The sequence below is a fragment of the Anolis sagrei genome, chromosome 6 (genome assembly GCF_037176765.1).
Source record: "Anolis sagrei isolate rAnoSag1 chromosome 6, rAnoSag1.mat, whole genome shotgun sequence".
NCBI classification, from domain to species: Eukaryota; Metazoa; Chordata; class Lepidosauria; order Squamata; family Dactyloidae; genus Anolis; species Anolis sagrei.
In genome coordinates this window covers 132,222,525-132,245,339 of record NC_090026.1, presented here as the reverse complement: position 1 = coordinate 132,245,339, position 22,815 = coordinate 132,222,525, and the positions used below count along the sequence as shown (strand labels likewise).

Sequence of the window (22,815 nt, the reverse complement as noted above, 5' to 3'; positions counted from 1 at the left end):
TAAATGTCCTTGTTTGTTTCCTCTCTGTTGTTGTGCTGTTCTAATTTTAGAGTTTTTTAATACTGGTAGCCAGACTCTGTGTAGTTTGACATGGTGGTTGTTTGAGTGGTCCAACATTTCTGTGTTTCAAGGAACATGAAAGGCACTGCAGACTACTCCAACCAGAGAAATCAGCCATAGCAGAGCACCTGATGAACCAACCTGGACTCAATATATTATCTGAGAGCACGGAAATGCTGCACCACTCTCACAACCACCATGTCAGACTACACAGAAAAGCCATTGAAATACACAAGAAGCATGTGGACAATTTCAACAGAAAGGAGGAAACCATGAAAATGAACAAAATCTGGCTACCAGTAATAAAAAAACTCTAAAATTACAACAGCAAAACAGCAGAGAGGAAACAAACAAGGACATCTAATCACCTCTCAACAAAAGATTGCTCCAGTCACTGCCAGGCCATCAAATGCTAATCAAGGTGGTCAGTTGAAACATTCACAACTAGCTCCATCAGACAAAAGTCCTTTGTCCCACCCTGGTCATTCCATGGATATATAAACTCTTTTTCCTAGTTCCAACAGACCTCACTACCTCTGAGGATGCTTGCCATAGATGCAGGCGAAATGTCAGGAGAAAATGGCCATATAGCGCGAAAAAACCTACAACAACCCAGTGGTTCCGGCCATGAAAGCCTTCGACAATACACTTGTTAGTAGTATTTAAAGTAGGTCATGTTAGGTATCCACATATATAGATATAGAGATCGATACATTGCAACTCTTCTCAGATTCACAAATCCAATGTTTCACTCAATCTACCATTTCAAAGGGCAGCTGTCCAGTGCCTGAATGCTCAGAATTGCTGCAAGCCACTCTTGCAAAGGGCAACAAATCCCAACCAATCCACCATTGCGAAGGTTCAGCCAAGGTTCATTGTGAAGAATGACACAATGCAATAACAAGAATGTGTTGGTTATTGCAATGAGTTGTGCATGATCACATAATTTACAGAATACTCCATTAATTCCCAGGTTAAAATAGTATCAACATGCTATAGAATGATTCCTAGCACGGGGGACATATTTTAATACTTGTGGAGCGGAGTGCCGCAGGGTTCCGTCCTGGGCCCGGTCCTGTTCAACATCTTTCTTAATGACTTCGATGAAGGGCTAGAAGGCAGGATCACAAGTTTGCAGACGACACCAAATTGGGAGGGAGAGCCAAGACTCCAGAGGACAGGAGCAGGAATCAAAGGGATCTTCACAGATTACAGAGATGGGCCAAAACTAACAAAATGAAGTTCAACAAATGCAAGATACTCCACTTTGGCAGGAAGAACGAAATGCAAAGATACAAAATGGGGGATGATGCCTGGCTTGAGAGCGGTTCGTGTGAAAAAGATCTTGGAGTCCTCATGAACAACAAGTTAAACATGAGCCAACAATGTGACATGGCGGCAAAAAAAAGCCAATGGGATTTTGGCCTGCATCAAGAGGAGCCTAGTGCCTAGATCTGGGGAAGTCCTGCTCCCCATGCTCTCTTCCGCTTTGGTTAGACCACACCTGGAATATTGTGTCCAATTCTGGGCACCACAATTCAAGAGAGATATTGACAAGCTGGAATGTGTCCAGAGGAGGGACACTAAAATGATGTGTCCAGAGAAGGCTGAGAGGGGATATGATAGCCGTGTATAAATATGTGAGAGGAAGCCACAGGGAGGAGGAGGAGGGAGCAAGCTTGTTTTCTGCTTCCTTGGAGACTAGGACGCAATAGAACAATGGCTTCAAACTACAAGAGAGGAGATTCCATCTGAACATGAGGAAGAACTTCCTGACTGTGAGAGCCGTTCAGCAGTGGAACTCTCTGCCCCAGAGTGTGGTGGAGGCTCCTTCTTTGGAAGCTTTTAAACAGGGGCTGGATGGCCATCTGTCAGGGGTGATTTGAATGCAATATTCTTGCTTCTTGGCAAAATGGGGTTGGACTGGATGGCCCATGAGGTCTCTTCCAACTCTTTGATTCTTTGATTCTATAATACTTGGTAATTCCCTGGCTCTATGAGAGAGCCTTTGCCAAGTTTATCAGAGCAGGAAATAGGCCATAGATTTGTGCCAGAGACCTAGACATTCCTAGAAGGATGCCCAGTTTTTTAAAAAGAGCTTTTCATTTGATATTTTCCCAATTTTGTGTGGGTTCTGTTCTCTCCCACCAGCAAATGTGGAGACCGATTGTGATTTTTATTTAGCGCACACTGTCCTTAACTTGACCTGAGCCAACTTGGCTCTCATCCCAGGAGAAAGCTGAGATCTGAATCAAACAAAGAGAGGAAGGACATAAACACAGAGACGGTTCCAAAGTTCAGGAACAGCCATGAATTGCTGCCACTGACTGAACTAATCTCGCCTCTCCTTTGCGTTTGGAGTTTGGAGTTTGGAAGCGGTCTCTGGATTTCAGTCCTTCTGCATCTGGAGAGGGAAAGAGGCTGGGCTTCAGTCTTTCTGCCACAAAGAAAAGAGAAAGAGGCTGTGGGGTTATGGATCTTCTGGGGACCACGACCATCTTCTTGGTGGTCTGCCTGGTCCTTCTGGTGGCCTGGAGGAAAGTGGAGGCCAGGAGGAAGAACTGGCCTCCTGGGCCAACCCCTCTTCCCATCATTGGAAACCTCCTCCAGCTGAAGGGGTTCAACATTTCAAAACATCTGAAGGAGGTAAGGAACGAGACCTCAGCAGAAGGCAAAACTGAAGGGCTAACAAGCTGAAGCTTAATCCAGACAAGACAGAGGTCCTCCTGGTCAGTCGTGGGACCAATTGGGGTATCGGGTGGCAACCTGTGCTCAGTGGGGTTCCACTCCCCCTGAGGACACAGGTCCGTAGCTTGGGGGTCCCCCAGGATTCATGGCTGACACTGGATGCTCAGGTGTTGGCGGTGGCTAGTATCTTGAGAAGTTGAACATGGTCACAGTGGTCTACACCTTCATTACATCCAGATTGGATTATTGCAATGCACTCTATGTAGGGCTGCCTTTGAAGATGGATAGGAAACTCCAACAGGTACAAAGGACCGTAGCCAGGCTTCTAACTGGAGCTAACTATAGGGAGCATACAACACCCCTACTAAAGCAGATCCGTTGGCTGTCAATAAGTTGCCGGTCCCAATTCAAGGTGCAGGTTATGATCTACAAAGCCTTAAACCAGTTGTTCTCAACCTGGGGATCGGGACCCCTGGAGGGGTCATGCGGGAGTATCAGAGGGGTCACTAAAGACCACCAGAAAACACAGTATTTTCTGTTGGTCATGGGGGTTCTATGTGGAAAGTTTGGGCCAATTCTATTATTGGTGGGGTTCAGAATGCTCTTTAATTGTAGGTGAACTATAAATTCCAGCAACTACAACTCCCAAATGTCAACGTCTATTTCCCCCAATCTCCACCAGTGTTCACATCTGGGCATATTGAGTATTCATGCTAAGTTTGGTCCAGATCTATCATTGTTTGAGTCCACAGTGCTCTCTGGATGTAGGTGAACTACAACTCCCAAACTCAAGGTCAATGCCCACCAAATCCTTCCACTCCCAGTTGGTCATGGGAGTTCTGTGTGTCATGTGTGGTTCAATTCCATCGTTGCTGGTGTTCAGAATGCGTTTTGATTGCAGGTGAACCCTAATATATCCTAGCAACGACAACTCCAAAATAACAAAATCAGACACACACCCACTCCCAACCCCACCAGTATTCGAATTAGGGTGTATTGGGTATTTGTTCCATATTTGGTCCAGTGCATGAAAATACATCCTGCGTATCAGATATTTACACTGCAATTCATAACAGTAGCAAAATTACAGTTATGAAGTAGCAACAAAAATAATATTATGGTTGGGGGTCAGCACAACATGAGGAACTGTATTAAGGGGTTGTAGCATTAGGAAGGTTGAGAATTACTGTTCTAACTGGAGCTAACTATAGGGAGCGTACAACACCCCTACTAAAGCAGCTCCATTTGCTGCCAATAGGTTGCCAGTCCCAATTCAAGGTGCAGGTTATGATCTACAAAGCCCTAAATGGTTTTGGCCTATATTTGTGATTGCATCTCCCCCTATGAACCGGCGCGGGCTCTAAGATCTGCCAGAGAGGTCCTCCTCTCACTCCCACCACCATCATAAGCATGGTTGGTGGTGATGAGGGAGAGGGCCTTCTCGGTGGTTGCCCCTCCAGAGGAACACCCTCCCCAGAGGAATTAGGCAATCCCCTCCTTCCGTAGGGATCTGAAAATCTTGTTGTTCCAGCAGGTTTTTGAGAATGATTAGTCCCCAGACCCTTCTCTTGGCCATCAGCTAAGACCCCGCTCTGCACTTTATCCACTTCCCCGGCCCAAGGATACTCTATTGCACTAGCGCTTGCCCGGCCCTTTCAAAGTTGGCCATGTTCATTTGTAATTCTAGCCATTGGTATTTTGAACTCGTCACATGGAGTAAAACTGAAATTAGACTTCAAAATATTTGTGATTGTTGTGGCTTTGGGTGAAGACCCCAAGACTTAGGACCTCATTAGATGGAAGTCCACCCTTGTTTCCACATACTTCCAAGGCATTTCAGGAACAAATGGTCATGAAGTCCTTTACATGACATAAAACTACTTCCTGTTGCCATTCATTGCACTTTGTCCTGAAATGTAGTGGAAGTGTAGGTAAAAGGGGTGTGGTGGTCAGGGGACAGAGATAAGTCATCTTCTGAGCTCCTGATGCACCTGGAAATGGGAGACAGTGAGGGAAAACACATGGGATGCGATCTGTCAGATTTGCCCATGTTGTTTTGGTTAAGTGACGTGAAGCAATGGGCATTCCTAAGGGGGGTCTTCTGGAGAGTAGCAAGGACCCAGTTCTTGTCCCAAGTCCTTCCATATGAGCTAGATCTTTTAACAATTTAATTTTAATAGAAGCAATTATGCAATTTAAGGATATACCACTGGACTGACCTTGAAGGAGCTGGGGGTGGTGACGGCCGACAGGGAGCTTTGGCGTGGGCTGGTCCGTGAGGTCACAAAGAGTCGGAGACGACTGAACAAATGAACAACAACAACAAGGATATACCAATTGTAATATAAGTGTATTTCCTCCCTCGGTAGTATGCTATGCTTTAACAATAGCACTATTATAACTCTTTTTTTTTTTTTGACCCACTGCAGTCACGTCAAAGGTCAATAATCATTACTTACACCATCATATATCTTCCTTACATTTAATCCTCTAAATTATAAGTGTTCTTTTTTTCTGAGTGGCCAAAATTATTATTTTAAAATAGATACCCACATTCATAGAATAGATTCCTAGAGTTGGAAGAGACCTCCTGGGCCATCATCCAGTCCAACCCCATCCTGCAAGAAGCAGGAATATTGCATTCAAATCACCCCTGACAGATGGCCATCCAGCCTCTGTTTAAAAGCTTCCAAAGAAGGAGCCTCCACCACACTCCAGGGCAGAGAGTTCCACTGCTGAACAGCTCTCACAGTCAGGAAGTTCTTCCTCATGTTCAGATGGAATCTCCTCTCTTGTAGTTTGAAGCCATTGTTTTGCGTCCTAGTCTCCAGGGAAGCAGAAAGGAAGCTTGCTCCCTCCTCCCCGTGGCTTCCTCTCACATATTTATACATGGCCCCCATCATATCTCCTCTTATCCTTCTCTTCTTCAGGCTAAACATGCCCAGCTCTTTAAGCCGCTCCTCATAGGGCTTGTTCTCCAGACCCTTGATCATTTGAGTCACCCTCCTCTGGACACATTCCAGCTTGTCAATATCACTTTTGAATTGTGGTGTCTAGAATTGGACACAGGTGTGGTTTAACCAAAGCGGAATAGAGCATGGGGAGCATGACTTCCCTGGATCTAGACACTAGACACCTATTGATGCAGGCCAAAAGCCCATTGAATTTTTTGCCAATTCTATTTATATAGTTGAAATCTAATATATACTGTTCTGGAACAGCTGTTCCAGGAGCTCCAATTTTATTTGCTTTGAATTAAATGTTGGTTTGCAATCCCAGGCTTGGGATTTTGCAGCAGGGTGGCTTCCTGTTATAGTTTTCAATCATAGGGCAAGTCTATTATAGTTAGGATCCCTGGTCCCGCCCCTCTCTGGGTTTTTTTGGAGGGAAGAGGCCATTTTTCAGTTAGTCTCAGCAAAGGAAGTCAATGCAGAGGATGTATACAGACGTCCTCCTGTACAAAGGCTTTGTCCCTTAAGACTTTCTGGGGAAACAGCCTTACAGCCCTGAGGAATTCCGGAGGGAATAACAGCTCTAACCATCAAAGCAGCTAAGTGACTACAGGCCTGCTGGTATGTCTACTCGGTTCTGAGATGCAGTTCAGCCGGTAGTGGATTCAAATCAGTCAGGTTTAGGTTCACAGCAGCCTGGGAGGAGCTAGAAAGGGGAATATTCCTTTGAACAAGGTTTTTGAAGATAGTGCCTGTTCCCTGTGAACAAGACTGCAAGAGCTAAGAGACTGTTAAGAAAAGTTTACAATTCCTGTTTGTTCATCAATAAAAGACTGTTATATTTAAGCTCAAGCCTCATAAAGACTGTTGAATAAGGGAAATTTCTCTAAAGTCTTCTTTTCGAGGGGCCTGGCTTCCCGCTGGATCCAAGCCATACATCCTCTCTTAAAGGCACTTCATTTCAGGTCCAGCGGCGACAGAACAATACAGTCTTTACATTCAAAATAACTTGAATTATAACAACGTCCTCCCTCGAATGTTAAATTTCCTCATTATGGGAAATTAGATTCCTAACTACAGAAGAAACTTTTCAGTCCCATGAGGTTTCAGAGTTCTATGATTTCAAAGATTTCCTTCATTACGAAAAAGAATGTGGAGTGGGCGGGGACTGCACTCCGCCTGTAAACGGAAAGACAGACTTAGTGGATGGGAGGCACAAGAAATAGAAGGATGGCTTGGGAGGGGTCAAACTTTTATACCTTTTTAGCACAACATGAAATGAGAGCAAAGGCTATGAGAGCAATGGCCCTGTGGAAACCCATGGGTTGGAGGTGCAACAGTCAAATCGCTCTCCACCCGCTAAGTCAGAAATGCATGCAAGAGACTTGTGTTTATTTGTGACCTGGAGACCATTGCCCGCACATTAAATCATGCTGAAACAGCCTCTAAGAGTGCAACAGTTTTCCCACTAGCGTAGCCAAGAAAGATCAGTCCAGGTTACTTTTTGGATGGGAGTCATAGAATCATAGAATCATAGAATCAAAGAGTTGGAAGAGACCTCATGGGCCATCCAGTCCAACCCCCTGCCAAGAAGCAGGAATATTGCATTCAAATCACCCCTGACAGATGGCCATCCAGCCTCTGCTTAAAAGCCTCCAAAGAAGGAGCCTCCACCACACTCCGGGGCAGAGAGTTCCACTGCTGAACGGCTCTCACAGTCAGGAAGTTCTTCCTCATGTTCAGATGGAATCTCCTCTCTTGGAGTTTGAAGCCATTGTTCCGCGTCCTAGTCTCCAAGGAAGCAGAAAACAAGCTTTCTCCCTCCTCCCTGTGGCTTCCTCTCACATATTTATACATGGCTATCATATCTCCTCTCATCCTTCTCTTCTTCAGGCTAAACATGCCCAGTTCCTTAAGCCGCTCCTCATAGGGCTTGTTCTCCAGACCCTTGATCATTTTAGTCGCCCTCCTCTGGACACATTCCAGCTTGTCAATATCTCTCTTCAATTGTGGTGCTCAGAATTGGACACAATATTCCAGGTGTGATCTAACTAAGGTGGAATAGAGGGGTAGCATGACTTCCCTAGATCTAGACACTAGGCTCCTCTTGATGCAGGCCAAAATCCCATTGGCTTTTTTTGCCGCCACATCACATTGTTGGCTCATGTTTAACTTCCTGTCCACGAGGACTCCAAGATCTTTTCCACACGTCCTGCTCTCGAGCCAGGCCTCATTGTCCCCCATTCTGTCTCTTTGCATCTCAGGTGCTGTGGGCTCTATTTCAGAGGAAGGAACCTCTGAGGATTCCTTTGGTAAGAAAATCCCAAGGCATCCATGGGGTTGCCATGGGTCAACAGACAACTTGAAGGCACATACTGTATATAGATACACTGCACCATTCTGGTCTAAATGATTTTACAGGAGTTTTGGACTGTATGGCTTTGTGGTCTTTTCCAGCTCTATGGTTCTATGTGCTAGCTAACAAAACAATAACACAATGATTGTGACCCAGTGTAATGTGTCTTCTTCCTTCACATTTATCTATCTGAATACAATTGATTACATGCAGTTTGAGACTGTTCGCCAAATTTCCTGAGTATGATTGACATCACTCAACTTCATTTAGAAGCCTCATGGCATATACAAATAAATCACTTTAGGATTCCTGAGACAATTGTTGTCTTCTTCACGTATTATTGTTTCTTTGCAGCTGAGCGCAACGTACGGTCCCATCTTCACAGTGTTTTTCGGCTCAGATCAGATGGTGGTCGTCTATGGGTCTGACTTGGTGAAGAAAGTTCTTGTGGAAAAGGGGGATGAGTTCCTCAACCGGGGAAGTTTGCCGTCGGCAGAAAAGGCCAGCCGAGGACTTGGTAAGGTCCTTGAACCAAGCAAGACACCAGTAGCCAGGAGAAGGGAGAGGCAATATGAGGAAGCCCATGGTGCTGGGGAGAAATCTGGCTGTCCTGCCCCCCCCCCCACTCAAATTTGACACTTTTCAAGCTGCTTCTTGCATTGCACCCCACAAACACCACAAAAAGCCCCTCCAGTGTCCACATCATTTCCTCTACAAGTTCCCAGAACCCCATACTGTCCCCATATAAGATGTCCCTTCCTCTCACTGTTCTAGAGGATTGTGGAAAAGTAGAGAGGTGTTTGTAATTGTGATGGTGTCTGGGACGGGGGGGGGGGGGGGCACATTGGGGCCTGGTTCCCAGGCAATTGCCCTCCCCTTCTCTAGAGTTTGAGTGGTCCACCTCATGTGTCCCTCAAGATGATGCACTATTCCATCTCCAATCAGCCTCAGGTCAGAAGGCCAATGGCCTGGGACCATCAGAAGTTGATGAGGAGGACCACAGATTTCCCTCCCACATGACTTTGGGGTTCTGGTTTTAAATCTCTGCTAACATCTACTGCAGTGGTTCTCAACCTGGGGTCCCCAGATGTTTTTGGCCTACAACTCCCAGAAGTCCTAGCCAGTTTACCAGCTGTTAGGATTTCTGGGAGTTGGAGGCCAAAAACATCTGGGGACCCCAGGTTGAGAACCACTGATCTAGTGAGTAGCCTTGGTGTAATCATCAAATCCCTTCTGGGAAGCCTTCTGTGCACAAGACATTCACTATGCTTTGGGGCTATAAGCGTTCCCCTTGAACCTAAGCCACGGTCACCATTCTGTTCTCCAGGTCATGCACTGTGGAGGAGATGTGAGTCCAATCTTGCCTACTCGCCAAGTGGAAATACACAGATTCTCAATGGCAAACAATGGCTTTGTTGTCCTTTGTTCAACTGGTGGATACAGTTGACATTCTGCTTCTCTGGTTGCCTCCTTCAGGTGTGTTAATGTCCAATGGTGAGCGCTGGGTCCAGATCCGCCGCTTCTCCCTCATGACCTTGAGGAACTTTGGGATGGGGAAGAAAAGCATTGAGGAACGGATCCAGGAGGAGGCCCAGCACTTGGTGAAGGCGCTCAGGGAGACCAAGGGTGCGTGCCCATACTTTGCTTTTGTATTTGCTTCTTGAAGAAATCTTATCCCAGTCTTTGTAAATGTCCTTGGTTTACTGAGGGTGTGAAGTCTCCAGTTATAGTTTGGAAACAACATTTGATAATTATTGTGAGCAAAGTAGGGTATTGCTGTGCATTCCACCCCCTTCACCCATGAAGGAATACCCAAATAAAGCATCCTTGAAAGATGCCCATCCAACCTCCATTTAGGAACTTTCACAGATCGAGAGTCCCACTACCCTTCAAGAAAATAGCTTTAACTCTCAGCAAGTTCTTCCCAATGTTTTGGTAAAGACCATCTGATTCCATTAGGTTTTATTAGGGTGGTTTTATCTATCTTGTTGGGGTTTTAATAAGGATTAACAGCACTTACTAATATGTTTGGATTTAACTTGCTCTTAATTTGTATACTGTATGTTTTTATTGGCTGTAAGTCACCTTGGGCCCTTGATTGGGGAAAGGTGGGGTACAAATTTCACAAATAAATAAATAAAGTCTTCTTTCTTGCCATTTCAATTCATTGGTTCTTGTCCTAATATTTGAAGGAGCAGAAAACAAGATGGCTCCATCTTCTCCATGACATCATAGAATCGTGGAATCAGAGAGTTGGAAGAGACCTCATGGGCCATCCAGTCCAACCCCCTGCCAAGAAGCAGGAATATTGCATTCAAATCACCCCTGACAGATGGCCATCCAGCCTCTGTTTAAAAGCTCCCTTCAGATCCCTTCGCTTTTCCAGCTTGAACAAACTCTGCTCCCTTAGTCATGTCTCACAAGACATGGTTTTCAGAACATGGACCATCTTGGCATCCTTTCTTTGGTTCAGGTTCAGAACCATGTCGGGCTTTCAAATCTGGACTAAACCCAGAGTGGATTCAGGCGTTTCTAACCTGGAAGCCACCAGCAACCATAGAAGGATCAGGATGGGGTGCTTTGGGTTGTGCGTTGGTGACACTGGGTTGAGACATGTTTCTGCCACCCCACTAACTCTGCTGCTCTCCAACGCAGGTCAACCCTTGAGCTCAACCAGCATTTTCAACTGCGCCACTGGGAATGTGATCAGCTACATCCTCTTGGGTGACCGGTTTGATTACCAGGATAAGGAGTACCTCCGAATCATCAAAATCCTCACCTATGGCTTCAAAATGGAAAGCAGCTTAGTAGGACAGGTGAGGAGGAGGAAGAGGAGGAGGAGGAGGAGAAGGAGGAGGAGGAAGAGAAGGAGGAGGAGGGGGAGGAGGGGGAGGAGGAAGAGGAGGAGGAGGAGGAGGAGGAGGAAGAGAAGGAGGAGGAGGAGGAGGAGGAGGAAGAGGAGGAGGAGGAGGAGGAGGAGGAGGAGGAGGAAGAGGAGGAGGAAGAGGAGGAGGAAGAGGAGGAGGAGGAAGAGGAGGAGGAGGAGGACAACCATGACAAAAGGCAGCTATGATCTGAGAGAAGAGTCTGTCGATGAGAAAGGACAACGGTTTCCAGAAGCACCCAGACAGAATATCTGTGGTGGTCAAAGGATTATGGGATTTGTGATACAACTAGGTAATATTCCCAAGCTCCAAATGACCACATTTGAGTCCCCTTGTCCAAAATGCTTGGGACCATTTGTGTTTGGTATTTCAGATGTTTTCCAAAATTTTGGAATACCATTATTTACATATACATGTACTTTATGCTTCATCATCATCATCATGAAAGATCTTGGATATAGGACACAAGTCTAATCATGAAATTAATTTAGGTCCTGTACACATAACCAGAAAGTCATTAAATCCATTTGAAATAAGTTTGTTGACAATGACCCATGAATGGCTTTGTGACATTAGAATCTGAGAGCAGGTTTAATTTGGATTCCAATTAGCGATGTGTTTCCTAGCCCGTCTTTTGTTGGCCACCACCTTCATCCTCTTTCTCTTTCCCTTTCAGCTCTATAACATGTTCCACTGGATCATTGACTACTTCCCTGGTCCTCATCTAAGAATACTGGAAGAGGCCTTCAGCATCCAGGGCTTCATCAACCAGAAGATCGAGGAACACGTCAAAACCTTTGATGCCACGGATGTTCCTCGGGACTTCATAGAGGCCTTCCTCCTCAAAATGGAGCAGGTGAGCCTAAACAAGAGAGGGTTCCTTCCTTTTGGAGGGAAATTGAGAACATCTGGGATTTTGAGAAAGAATGCCACGGGTGTTTTAGCTTTCCATTGTTAGAGTGCAGATTTAGTCCCTGTGTTGGATCAAAGATTTAAGACACGGATGGAAATCATGCAGCCCTCCTGAGTTTCTTGGAATGCAACATCAATGGCCTTGGCTTGCATTTGTTGTGACCACAACCCGATTATCAGGAACTTGGGTTTCAACAAATATTAGGCGAATAAGCTAGAATCCTTGTGTTTGTCAACACCAATCAAGAAGATCAACATCTGGCCAGGAAACTGAGATGGATCCAGGATGGAAGTCGTCTATTATTAATTTACAACTTTGGGATGAAATCAGCAGAATATTCCTATAAAAGACTCAGTCTAATAATGCTCAAAGTGTGGCAGACCTGAGGAGTCTGGTTCACCCATATGGTTGTTCCATAGGAAGGAGAGAGGTGGTGTATCCTGAGAGTGTCAGATATGCTATGGGAAAGCATGATTCTGGACACTTTGGGGCTTCTTTCTCAAGGGAAGAGAAAGAAGTGTGCTTTTGGAGTCTTGGGTTTTTTGCAGGGAGTCAGGTTCTGTTGTATAGAAAACAGAGATCTGGTCCTTGGCATTGTACTTAGGGAAAGAAGTTTTGGCATCTCCGCATTTTGAAGTTTTGGTGTTATGGAAGATATGGAACTATGCATTGACAGGCTGCAGGAAAGCAGGGTCTGGCCTAACAGGTGCTTCTCCAAGGAGGGAGAAAAGGATATGGTCATATTTGGATGCATGTGGATGAATGTAATTCCTCTTTGTTTGCTTGTTAATCAATGCAATTGTAAATCCAATGTAGTTGCATAGAATCTGCATGTCTGTCTGTCCAATGTCATTCTTTGTCTAAATGTTTTTTCTGTAATCTGATCTACCCTCTCACACTGGAAATTGCAATAAAAAGAACCCATGCTTCAGAGTTATTGAAAAGTCATTCATGACATTGGGAGTTGCTGACCTTCATCTCCTCCGCTGACTCTTCCAGTAACTCCTCGTCCTCACTACTGGAACTGGCCATGACAATATAGTTAAAATAAAGCGTGCTGGGAGACATAGAATCCTAGAGTTGGAAGAGACCTCATGGGCCATCCAGTCCAACCCCATTCTGCCAAGAAGCAGGAATATTGCATTCAAATCACCCCTGACAGATGGCCATCCAGCCTCTGTTTAAAAGCTTCCAAAGAAGGAGCCTCCACCACACTCCGGGGCAGAGAGTTCCACTGCTGAACGGCTCTCATAGTCAGGAAGTTCTTCCTCATGTTCAGATGGAATCTCCTTTCTTGGAGTTTGAAGCCATTGTTCCATTGCGTCCTAGTCTCCAAGGAAGCAGAAAACAAGCTCGCTCCCTCCTCCCTGTGGCTTCCTCTCACATATTTATAATACATGGCTATCATATCTCCTCTCAGCCTTCTCTTCTTCAGGCTAAACATGCCCAGCTCCTTAAGCCGCTCCTCATAAGGCTTGTTCTCCAGACCCTTGATCATTTTAGTCGCCCTCCTCTGGACACATTCCAGCTTGTCAATATCTCTCTTGAATTGTGGTGCCCAGAATTGGACACAATAGTCCAGGTGTGGTCTAACCAAAGCAGAATAGAGCATGGGGAGCATGACTTCCCTAGATCTAGACACTATGCTTATATTGATGCAAGCCAAAATCCCATTGGCTTTTTCTGCCGCCACATCACATTGTTGGCTCATGTTTAACTTGTTGACATTCATGACACTGGGGGTTGCTGACCTTCATCTCCTCCGCTGACCCTTCCAGTAACTCCTCGTCCTCACTACTGGAGCTGGCCATGACAATATAGTTAAAATAAAGCGTGCTGGGAGACCTAGTTTAACTAGATATAGGAAGATACAATTCCAACCACAATTTAGCATTACAATGTTGGTTTGATGCTGAGCACTTTAAAGGAGCATCAATAGGAGCCTAGTGTCTAGATCTAGGGAAGTCATGCTCCCCATGCTCTATTCTGCTTTGGTTAGACCACACCTGGAATATTGTGTCCGATTCTGGGCACCACAATTCAAGAGAGATATTGACTCTAAGCTGGAATGTGTCCAGAGGAGGGTGACTAAAATGATCAAGGGTCTGGAGAACAAGCCCTATGAGGAGCGGCTTAAGGAGCTTAAGAGAAGGCTGAGAGAGGATATGATAGCCACGTATAACTGTGTGAGAGGAAGCCACAGGGAGGAGGAGGGAGCAAGCTTCCTTTCTGCTTCCCTGGAGACTAGGACGTAATGGAACAATGGCTTCAAACTACAAGAGAGGAGATTCCATCTGAACATGAGGAAGAACTTCCTGACTGTGAGAGCCATTCAGCAGTGGAACTCTCTGTCCCGGAGTGTGGTGGAGGCTCCTTATTTGGAAGCTTTTAAGCAGAGGCTGGATGGCCATCTGTCAGGGGTGATTTGAATGCAATATTCCTGCTTCTTGGCAGAATGGGGTTGGACTGGATGGCCCATGAGGTCTCTTCCAACTCTTTGATTCTATGATTCTATGAAAGTGTCGCTCTTTCTAGACTAAACTCCCATCTAGCTGGACTATTGGTTCTGATTCAAATATATCCGTGCTTGGTGGCTGGTGAGAAACCTTTTGCCCTTGTTCTTCACAGGAGAAGGACAATCCCAAGACTGAATTTACTAAAGAGAACCTGACGATGACCATTAACGACCTGTTTGTTGCTGGGATGGAGACCACCAGCACCACCCTGAGGTTCATCCTGATGCTCTTGCTGGAACACCCGGCGGTGGCAGGTTTGCTGGCCCTGGGAAGGGCACAACTCTACTTTTCTACCTTCTTTTCCCCCAATGAAAAATTATAGACTAACTCCTTTTGCAGTTTAAAGTTGAGGATGCAGCAAGTGGAGTAAACTGAGGACAATGGGAAAAGGGAGAAACCAGGATGGCAGAGGATTAGTCAATTACCACTGCCTAATCTGAAGGAGGGGTGGACAATCCACTAAAATAGACCTCCCATTTTTCATTGTCTATTCCCTACCTTTGTTTCTCCTCCAGCGAAGGTCCATGAGGAAATAGACCAAGTGATTGGCGGAGAGCGGATGCCCACCATGGCGGACAGGCCCAAGATGCCCTACACAGAAGCCACCCTCCATGAAGCCCAGCGGTTCCTCGATCTCATTCCCTTAGGACTGGCCCGCAGGGCAAGGAGGGATGTGGAAATGGAAGGATTTGTCATCCCAAAGGTACAGTGAGGTGGGCTGGAATCAGGATCAGGCCAAGGGTGCAACTACACTTTTGAATGGGTGCAGTTCTGTACCAACTCAGCTTTCATGACAGAAGTCAAACCCCAGGAGAGGAAAGGCTCTTAAAACTTGTATTCCCTGCTTCAGGAAGGGAATTATCAAGCAGATTGTAGTAGATTTCTAGTTTCCAAAACGACAACGTGTAACCCAAAACAGACATAGAGGGCTCCTTAGTGGTATTTTGTAGGGCTGGGCAACCACAGAAAAAATTGTTTCTAAACTCGATTCGTTTTTTGGGGTTTTTTGCGTTTCGTTATTTAAAATAATTCCGAAATTTTCCTTTTAAAAAGTTCGATATTTACGAAATTTCGTAAATGTGAAAAAAAAATTACAAAACATTAACGAATCGATTTCCGAAACAATAACGAATCGATTCGTTAATGACGGACGCGACCGCGAAATACGCTAAAAAACCTCCAAAAACTTCTGAAGCTTCCCTCTCCCTCTGTTCTTGACTGTTGGTGTGATATTATAATTTTTTTTTCACTAATTAAACAAACAACAACCATAAAACTTGCCCCAGACATGCGGAAATAATAATGAAACGACCTCAAAACAATAACGAAACGAGTACATAACGAAATACGAAGCATTTACAAAACTATTTAAAAATTCGTTTTTTAAAAAAATTGCTCCAGAATGGTTCGCTATCGTTTTGTAATTGAAAAAATTAACGAATTATTAATGAATTACGAATTAACTAAACGAAATCGCCCAGCCCTAGTAACTACACTTTTGAATGGGTGCAGTTCTGTACCAACTCGGCTTTCATGAGAGAAGTCAAACCCCAGGAGAGGAAAGGCTCTTAAAACTTGTATTCCCTGCTTCAGGAAGGGAATTATCAAGCAGATTGTAGTAGATTTCTAGTTTCCAAAACAACAACGTGTAACCCAAAACAGACATAGGGGGCTCCTTAGTGGTATTTTGTAGGGCTGGGCAACCACAGAAAAAATTGTTTCTAAACTCGATTCGTTTTTTGGGGTTTTTTGCTTTTCGATATTTAAAAGAATTCCGAAATTTTTCTTTAAAAAAGTTCGATATTTACGAAATTTCGTAAAATTATGAAACAATACGAAACGAATACGAAACGAATACGAATCGATTCGTTAATGGCAGACGCGACCGCGCAATACGCTAAAAAACCTCCAAATGGGACAGGGGGAACTTCTGAAGCTTCCCTCTCCCTCTGTTGTTGACTGTTGGTGTGATATTTATAATTTTTTTTCACTGATTAAACAGCTATAAAACTTGCCCCAGACATGCGGAAATAATAATGAAACGATTTCAAAACAATTTCAAAATGAATATGAAACAAATACGAAGCAATTACGAAACGAATTGAAAAATTCGTTTCATTTTTTAGATGCTCCTGAATGGTTCAATATCGCTTCGTTATAAAAAAATAACGAATTTTTAACGAATTACGAAATTACGAAACGAAACCGCCCAGCCCTAGTATTTTGAGTGGTTCTCCAAGGAAATTATTTGTTCCCAACCCTGTCCTTCCCTTGCAAAGTGGTGGCGTGGCACCATTCCCACTGAAGAAGCCTGCCCTCGTCCCTTTCCCTTCGCATTCCCAGCGAAGTTAATTTAGTTAAATTTAGCCTCCCACACAAGGTGGTACCTTATTTTCCTACTTGACAGATGCAACTATCTTTCGGGTTGCAAAGGTCGACAACGGGCTACACAATGGCTGGACACCCACTCCAGCCCGGGCTGGCTTCGAACTTTAAAAAGTGTGGCCCTTTTTAAAGGGCAATGGCTGCCGTGCCGAAACCCCGCCCCATCTGCTTGCCTCCAAACGTTGTTTCATTTCCGATTCACTTCCTGAATCGGAAAAAAAGATGGTGACAGTGGCTTTGATGGTGACAGTGGCACCGGGATTGTGGTGCAGCTGGCTGAGTGTCAGCTGCATTAAGATCACTCTGACCAAAAGGTCATGAGTTCGAAGCCAGCCCGGGCTGAAGTGGGTGTCCAGCCATTGTGTAACCCGTTGTGTAGCCCGTCGTCAACCTTTGCAACCCGAAAGACAGTTGCATCTGTCAAGTAGGAAAATAAGGGACCACCTTGTGTGGGAGGCTAAATTTAACTAATTTATGAAGCCATAAAGAAAAAAGACTCCGGGGAATGTGGAATGCGGAAGAACTTCATCGGTGTCGCTGATGGACGATGAAAAGCAGCAGCTCCCCCGGCAGCCAGAAAAAAGTTAAATAGCCTCGGTGTATTCAGCAGTGGAGCCGTTCAGCAGTGGAACTCTCTGCCCCGGAGTGTGGTGGAGGCTCCTTCTTTGGAAGCTTTTAAGCAGAGGTTGGATGGCCATCTGTCAGGGGTGATTTGAATGCAATATTCCTGCTTCTTGGCAGGGGGTTGGACTGGATGTCCCATGAGGTCTCTTCCAACTCTTTGATTCTATGATTCTATTTGTGTGTTAAACGTTGTTTGTCAAACTGGCATTGAATGTTTGCCATACATGTGTTGACTGTAATCGGCCCTGCGGGGTGAGAAGGGCGGAATATAAGAACTGTAAATAAATAAATAAATAAATAAATAAATAAATAAAATTTGAAATGGCAAGGATACTTCCGGGTTCCCAAATCGCTTCGAAATCGCTTCAAAAAGGGATTTATTCCGATTTTATTCCGAATTCTGAAGATTTCGACTGGACCTAACCATGCCTAGTACGTATCCATGGTGGTTAAAGTGGCATCAAACTGCACTCATTCTAAGTGTAGATACACTGATCCACTAGAGTAAATAAACAGCCAACGTTTCATTCCAATTGCAGTTAGTTTTAGGGATTTATTTGCCACTTTTGGGTTCTCACATTGTTCCGTTGTGTGTTTCCTTCTGTCAGGGTGCGACTGTCCTGCCCATGCTGACCTCTCTCTTGAATGATTCCAAGCAGTTTAAAGACCCACAACGTTTCGACCCGGAACATTTCCTGGATGAGAAAGGGAACTTCAAGAAGAATGGAGCCGACGTGCCCTTCTCTGCAGGTCTGGAGAAATGGCTGGATTTTGGAGCAGTGGAGAAGGGGATAGATTCAAATACTGGGGAGGGGGAGAGATGAAAAGCGGGTTTCAAAACAGTTGGAGTAAGAATCTTTGCATTATGGGACCTCTTCTGTGGGAAGCAGAGGGAGCCCATAAGATCTTTTGAAATAGAACATGACTTTCCTAAGAAGGAGGGACATTTCCTGCACAGAAGAAATGGTTTCCTATGAAGAGAGGCCCTATGCCTGGACAGAAAATGTGACCTATGATATCTGTATTGTTAACACAATAATGATGACAAGGGGAAATATCACATCCTAATGTTCAGGTAACCTACGGATGTGAGAGTTGGACCTTAGGGAAGGCTGAGCGAAGGAAGATCGATGCTTTTGAGCTGTGGTGTTGGAGGAAAGTGCTGAGAGTGCCTTGGACTGCGAGAAGATCCCACCAGTCCATCCTCCAGGAAAGAAAGCCCGACTACTCACTGGAGGGAAGGAGACTAGAGGGAAAGCGGAAGTCCTTTGGCCACATCATGAGGAGACAGCAAAGCCTAGAGAAGGGAATGATGCTGGGGAAAGTGGAAGGCAAAAGGAAGAGGGGCCGACCAAGGTCAAGGTGGATGGATGGCATCCTTGAAGTGACTGGACTGACCTTGAAGGAGCTGGGTGTGGTGACGGCCGACAGGGAGCTCTGGCGTGGGCTGGTCCATGAGGTCACGAAGAGTCGGAGACAACTGAATGAATGAACAACAACAACAATGTTCAGGCGGAATCAAGAAGATTCCACTTGAACATTAGGAACCACTTTCTGATAGTGAGAGCTGTTCAGCAGTGGAACTCTCTACCCCAGAGTGTGGTGGAAGCTCCTTCTATGGAGGCTTTTAAACAGAGGCTGGATGGCCATCTGTTGGGGGTGCTTTGAAGGCAAATGTCCTGCTTCTTGGCAGAATGGGGTTGGACTAGATGATGGCCCACGAGGTCTCTTCCAACTCGAGGATTCTATGATTCTACATGAAAGAAATCAGAAAGAATAATGGGAGTGGTCAGCCAGTGGAAAGTCATTGGGTCAAGCCAGTTGCCATTATCTGCCCAGTGGTATAACTTAAGGAATCAAAGTACCCCAATTAAAGTAGATTTGGCATGGTGAAATAAACAAAGCTTGGGAAAGTTACTTTTTTGGACTACAGTTCCCAGAATCCTGTATTCTGTGGGGTGCCAATAGTTGGAGGATTAAACAAGCTGTAGTCAAAGAGTGTAATTCTCCAATGATCTAGAACAGTGGTTCTCAACCTGGGGTCCCTGTTTTTGGCCTTCAACTCCCAGAAATCCTAACAGCTGGTAAACTGGCAGGGTTTTCTGGGCGTTGTAGGCCAAAAACATCTGGGACCCCAGGTTGAGAACCACTGATTTAGAAAGATATTCTACATATGGACAAGCTATGAATGATCTTTGCGATGTCTCCTGTTTCCTTCTCCTACAGGCAAAAGGAACTGTCTTGGTGAAGGACTGGCCCGGATGGAGCTCTTCCTCTTTGTGACCACCATCCTGCAGAATTTCCGCCTGAAGTACCCTCCTGGGGTCACCAAGATCGACCTCACCCCAGATGTCAGTGGCTTCCTGAACATCCCACGCCAAATCCCCTTCTGCTTCTCCCCACGCTGAGGAGCCTGCTCTGCTCCCACGAAGTTCTCATGAAGTTCTCTCCTCGGTGTTGAAGCTGCCATTCTAATCTTAACTGGGAAGCTCAAGATATATGGGGCAGTGCACATCAACATTTATGAAACCAGATCAGTCTTACCCCAGACATCAGTGGCTTCCTAAATATCCCAAGCACATCCCATTCTAAGCAGCTCATTTCGTCCCATGAAGTTCTCATGAAGTTCTCTCGTTGGTGTTGATGATGCCATTTGACTTAGAAGACTCTTGTTACTTGGTTGCCATGCTTTCTCTTGCTTTATCTGCCTCCACTTCCACCTGGAACTCTGTTCTCTGCTCACGGCCACCTGGTCCTCTCCTTTTGGCTAAGTTTTGGCTCCATTCAGTCTCCTTGAGTTGAGTAGATGTGGCAACCACAGGCATGAAGCATCCATTCCAGGACTTGGGGGCTGCTGGAGAATTGTGGGACGGACATGGAGGGGGCTGAGGATGAAAGGGAGCCCACTGCCATTGGGACTCTCTGTGTGAGGATGCTGCACATTTTGAACCTGGGACAGAGTTTCCCAAACTCATGGAGAACTCAAGTAGACACACATGGATGTTATAGTTGCTTTATTGATTACTCAGAGAAGGTGAAATATCCCATTCAAACTGTCCTTCTCCTTTCATACTCACAACATACTCCTGTCTCTTCTTTGAGTTGATAATAGAATCATAGCGTTGGAAGATACCCCCAGAGGCCATCCAGTCCACCCCCTTGCCATGCAGGAAAAGCACAATCAAACCACCCCCTACAGGTGGCCATCCAGCCTCTGCTCAAAACCCTCCAGAGAAGATTTGACTCTCTGGGTGGCAGATGTCGCAGAGCTGCCAAGTCTGGCACACCTTCAGCCTGGAAAATCTCTTGTTTGTGTAGGATTCCTATTCTTCTTCAGCCAGGTGTGACTTTTTCTCTACCACAGAGGAGCATCTTCTGCCAAGCCGCATGATTCTGCAACTTCTCCTTTGATGTTTCCCACAATTCTACATTTTATGTGGTGTCTGCACTAACTAGGCCCAAGCACACAACCGTTCATTGCAAAGCTATCCAGAGAATGACGAGGAAGCTGCGAGGAGCAAATACATTTGCTGGTGGTCTACTAAGTCCCTTTCACAAGCACTGCTTCCAACCCTGGTGTCACTCCTGAATTCTGACCGCTGGGTTATACTCTATCCCTCCTAATTTAACATCTCCCATTTTTCTGAGGATGTTACATATTCCATCATTTAAGTCATTTATAAGATACCCAGAGACACCCCCACTGATCACTTATTTTCAAGAAGAGAACTATTATCATGTATCATGTTCCACAGTTGATGGTGGTTGGTGGTGACAGGCCTAGCAGTTTGTGATGGAAGAGGTTAATGTAAGTTTGGTAGATCAGGGGAATGCAGAGAATGCAATATATCTTGATTTTAGGGCAGACCAAACCCAGAGAGTGCTCAGAACTATAGTTGTCATGTATCATGTTCCGCAGTTGGTGGTGGTTGGCCGTGGCAGACCTAGCAGTTGGTGATGGAAGGGGTTAATGTAAGTTTGGTAGATCAGGGGAATGCTGAGAATGCAATATATCTTGATTTTAGGGCAGACCAAACTCAGAGAGTGCTCAGAATTATAGTTGTCCTGTATCATGTCCCGCAGTTGGTAGTGGTTGGTGGTGGCAGGCCTAGCAGTTTGTGATGGAAGAGGTTAATGTAAGTTTGGTAGATCAGGGGAATGCAGAGAATGCAATATATCTTGATTTTAGGGCAGACCAAACCCAGAGAGTGCTCAGAACTATAGTTGTCATGTATCATGTTCCACAGTTGGTGGTGGTTGGTGGTGGAAGGCCTAGAAGTTGGTGATGGAATGGGTTAATGTAAGTCTTAGTTCTAAAGGACAGAGTAATCCATAAGTAAGTTTACAGGTGAAAGCAGTTAAGGGTGGAGGCATGCAAGAGATGAGTTGCAGCTGGGTTTTACTGGTTATAAGGAGCATCTACAGAGTTTTCTAAGATCTACAGAGACACTCACTGGAACACCTCAGCAAGCGAGAGTCCAAAAGTGGCAGGCTTAAACCCAGAACCTTAATCAGTAGCTGATACCAAATGAGAGACTCCCTCCTGGACACACACAAAACTGGGCGACTTGGAAGGCACTGAACAGACTGCGCTCTGGCACCACGAGATGCAGAGCCAACCTTCGGAAATGGGGCTACAAAGTGGAATCCACGACATACGAGTGTGGAGAAGAGCAAACCACTGACCACCTGCTGCAATGTCACCTGAACCCTGCCACATGCACAATGGAGGACCTTCTTGCAGCAACACCAGAGGCACTCCAAGGGGCCAGATACTGGTCAAAGGACATTTAATAAACTACAAAGCTTGCAAACTTTGTGTTTTGTTTGTTTATCTGTTTGTTAAAAAAATGCAATACAACTGTTTGGCTTGCTCCTGACCCGATAAATAAATAAATCTTTCCTCTCCTCTTTCCCTCTCTCTTCCTCCCTGGCATTGGAGGGGATGATGTTAACAAACCACAACCACCAAATCCACATGGAGGTCCTCATAAGTAACGGGTATATATATTTTAAATTTCTATTTTTTGAAAAACCGTGAAACAGCGAGTCCACGAAGAGTGAACCACGAAGTAGCAAGGGAACACTGTATTTGCATATGGTTCAGACTAGGGTCAGATGAAACGTCTTGCCCTATGCTTGGATTGGAGGGAGAATCTGCCTCTTCTTTCTAAGCAGGTGTTTTTGCATTTTTTTGCAAAATCAGAGAATGGGAACTCCAGTGGGACTTTGGAGCTCCATAAACAGACTCTTCCAAATTCTTCTATTACACTATGTTTCCTCTATATGTGCAAAATTAAGCTAGTTCATATATCTCAAATACTATTGATCATTTTTGCTGAGTTTTAGGAAATGTATTTACTAGGGCTGGGTGGTTTCGTTTCGTTAATTCGTAATTTGTTAATAATTCGTTAATTTTTTCAATTACAAAATGATA

At 45.1% G+C, this 22,815-nt stretch overlaps 1 protein-coding gene across 1 annotated transcript; it reads left to right on the top strand.

Moving 5' to 3' along the window:
* The first annotated feature begins 2,239 nt into the window (after positions 1–2,239).
* LOC132779086 (cytochrome P450 2C19-like) lies at positions 2,240–22,286 on the top strand. The gene is made up of 9 exons (XM_067470443.1): positions 2,240–2,706; positions 8,410–8,572; positions 9,532–9,681; positions 10,711–10,871; positions 11,617–11,796; positions 14,482–14,623; positions 14,885–15,072; positions 17,987–18,128; positions 19,605–22,286. The coding sequence occupies exons 1-9, from the start codon at positions 2,533–2,535 to the stop codon at positions 19,784–19,786; spliced, it is 1,482 nt and encodes a 493-aa protein (XP_067326544.1). The 5' UTR covers positions 2,240–2,532; the 3' UTR covers positions 19,787–22,286.
* The last annotated feature ends 529 nt before the right edge of the window (positions 22,287–22,815 follow it).

Bases quoted from the DNA above. Each gene is read 5' to 3' on its own strand.
- LOC132779086 (XM_067470443.1), top strand. From the start codon at position 2,533: ATGGATCTTCTGGGGACCACGACCATCTTCTTGGTGGTCTGCCTGGTC. The intron at 8,573-9,531 runs GTAAGGTCCTTG...TGCCTCCTTCAG, and splicing joins AAAGGCCAGCCGAGGACTTG to GTGTGTTAATGTCCAATGGT. The intron at 11,797-14,481 runs GTGAGCCTAAAC...TGTTCTTCACAG, and splicing joins TCCTCCTCAAAATGGAGCAG to GAGAAGGACAATCCCAAGAC.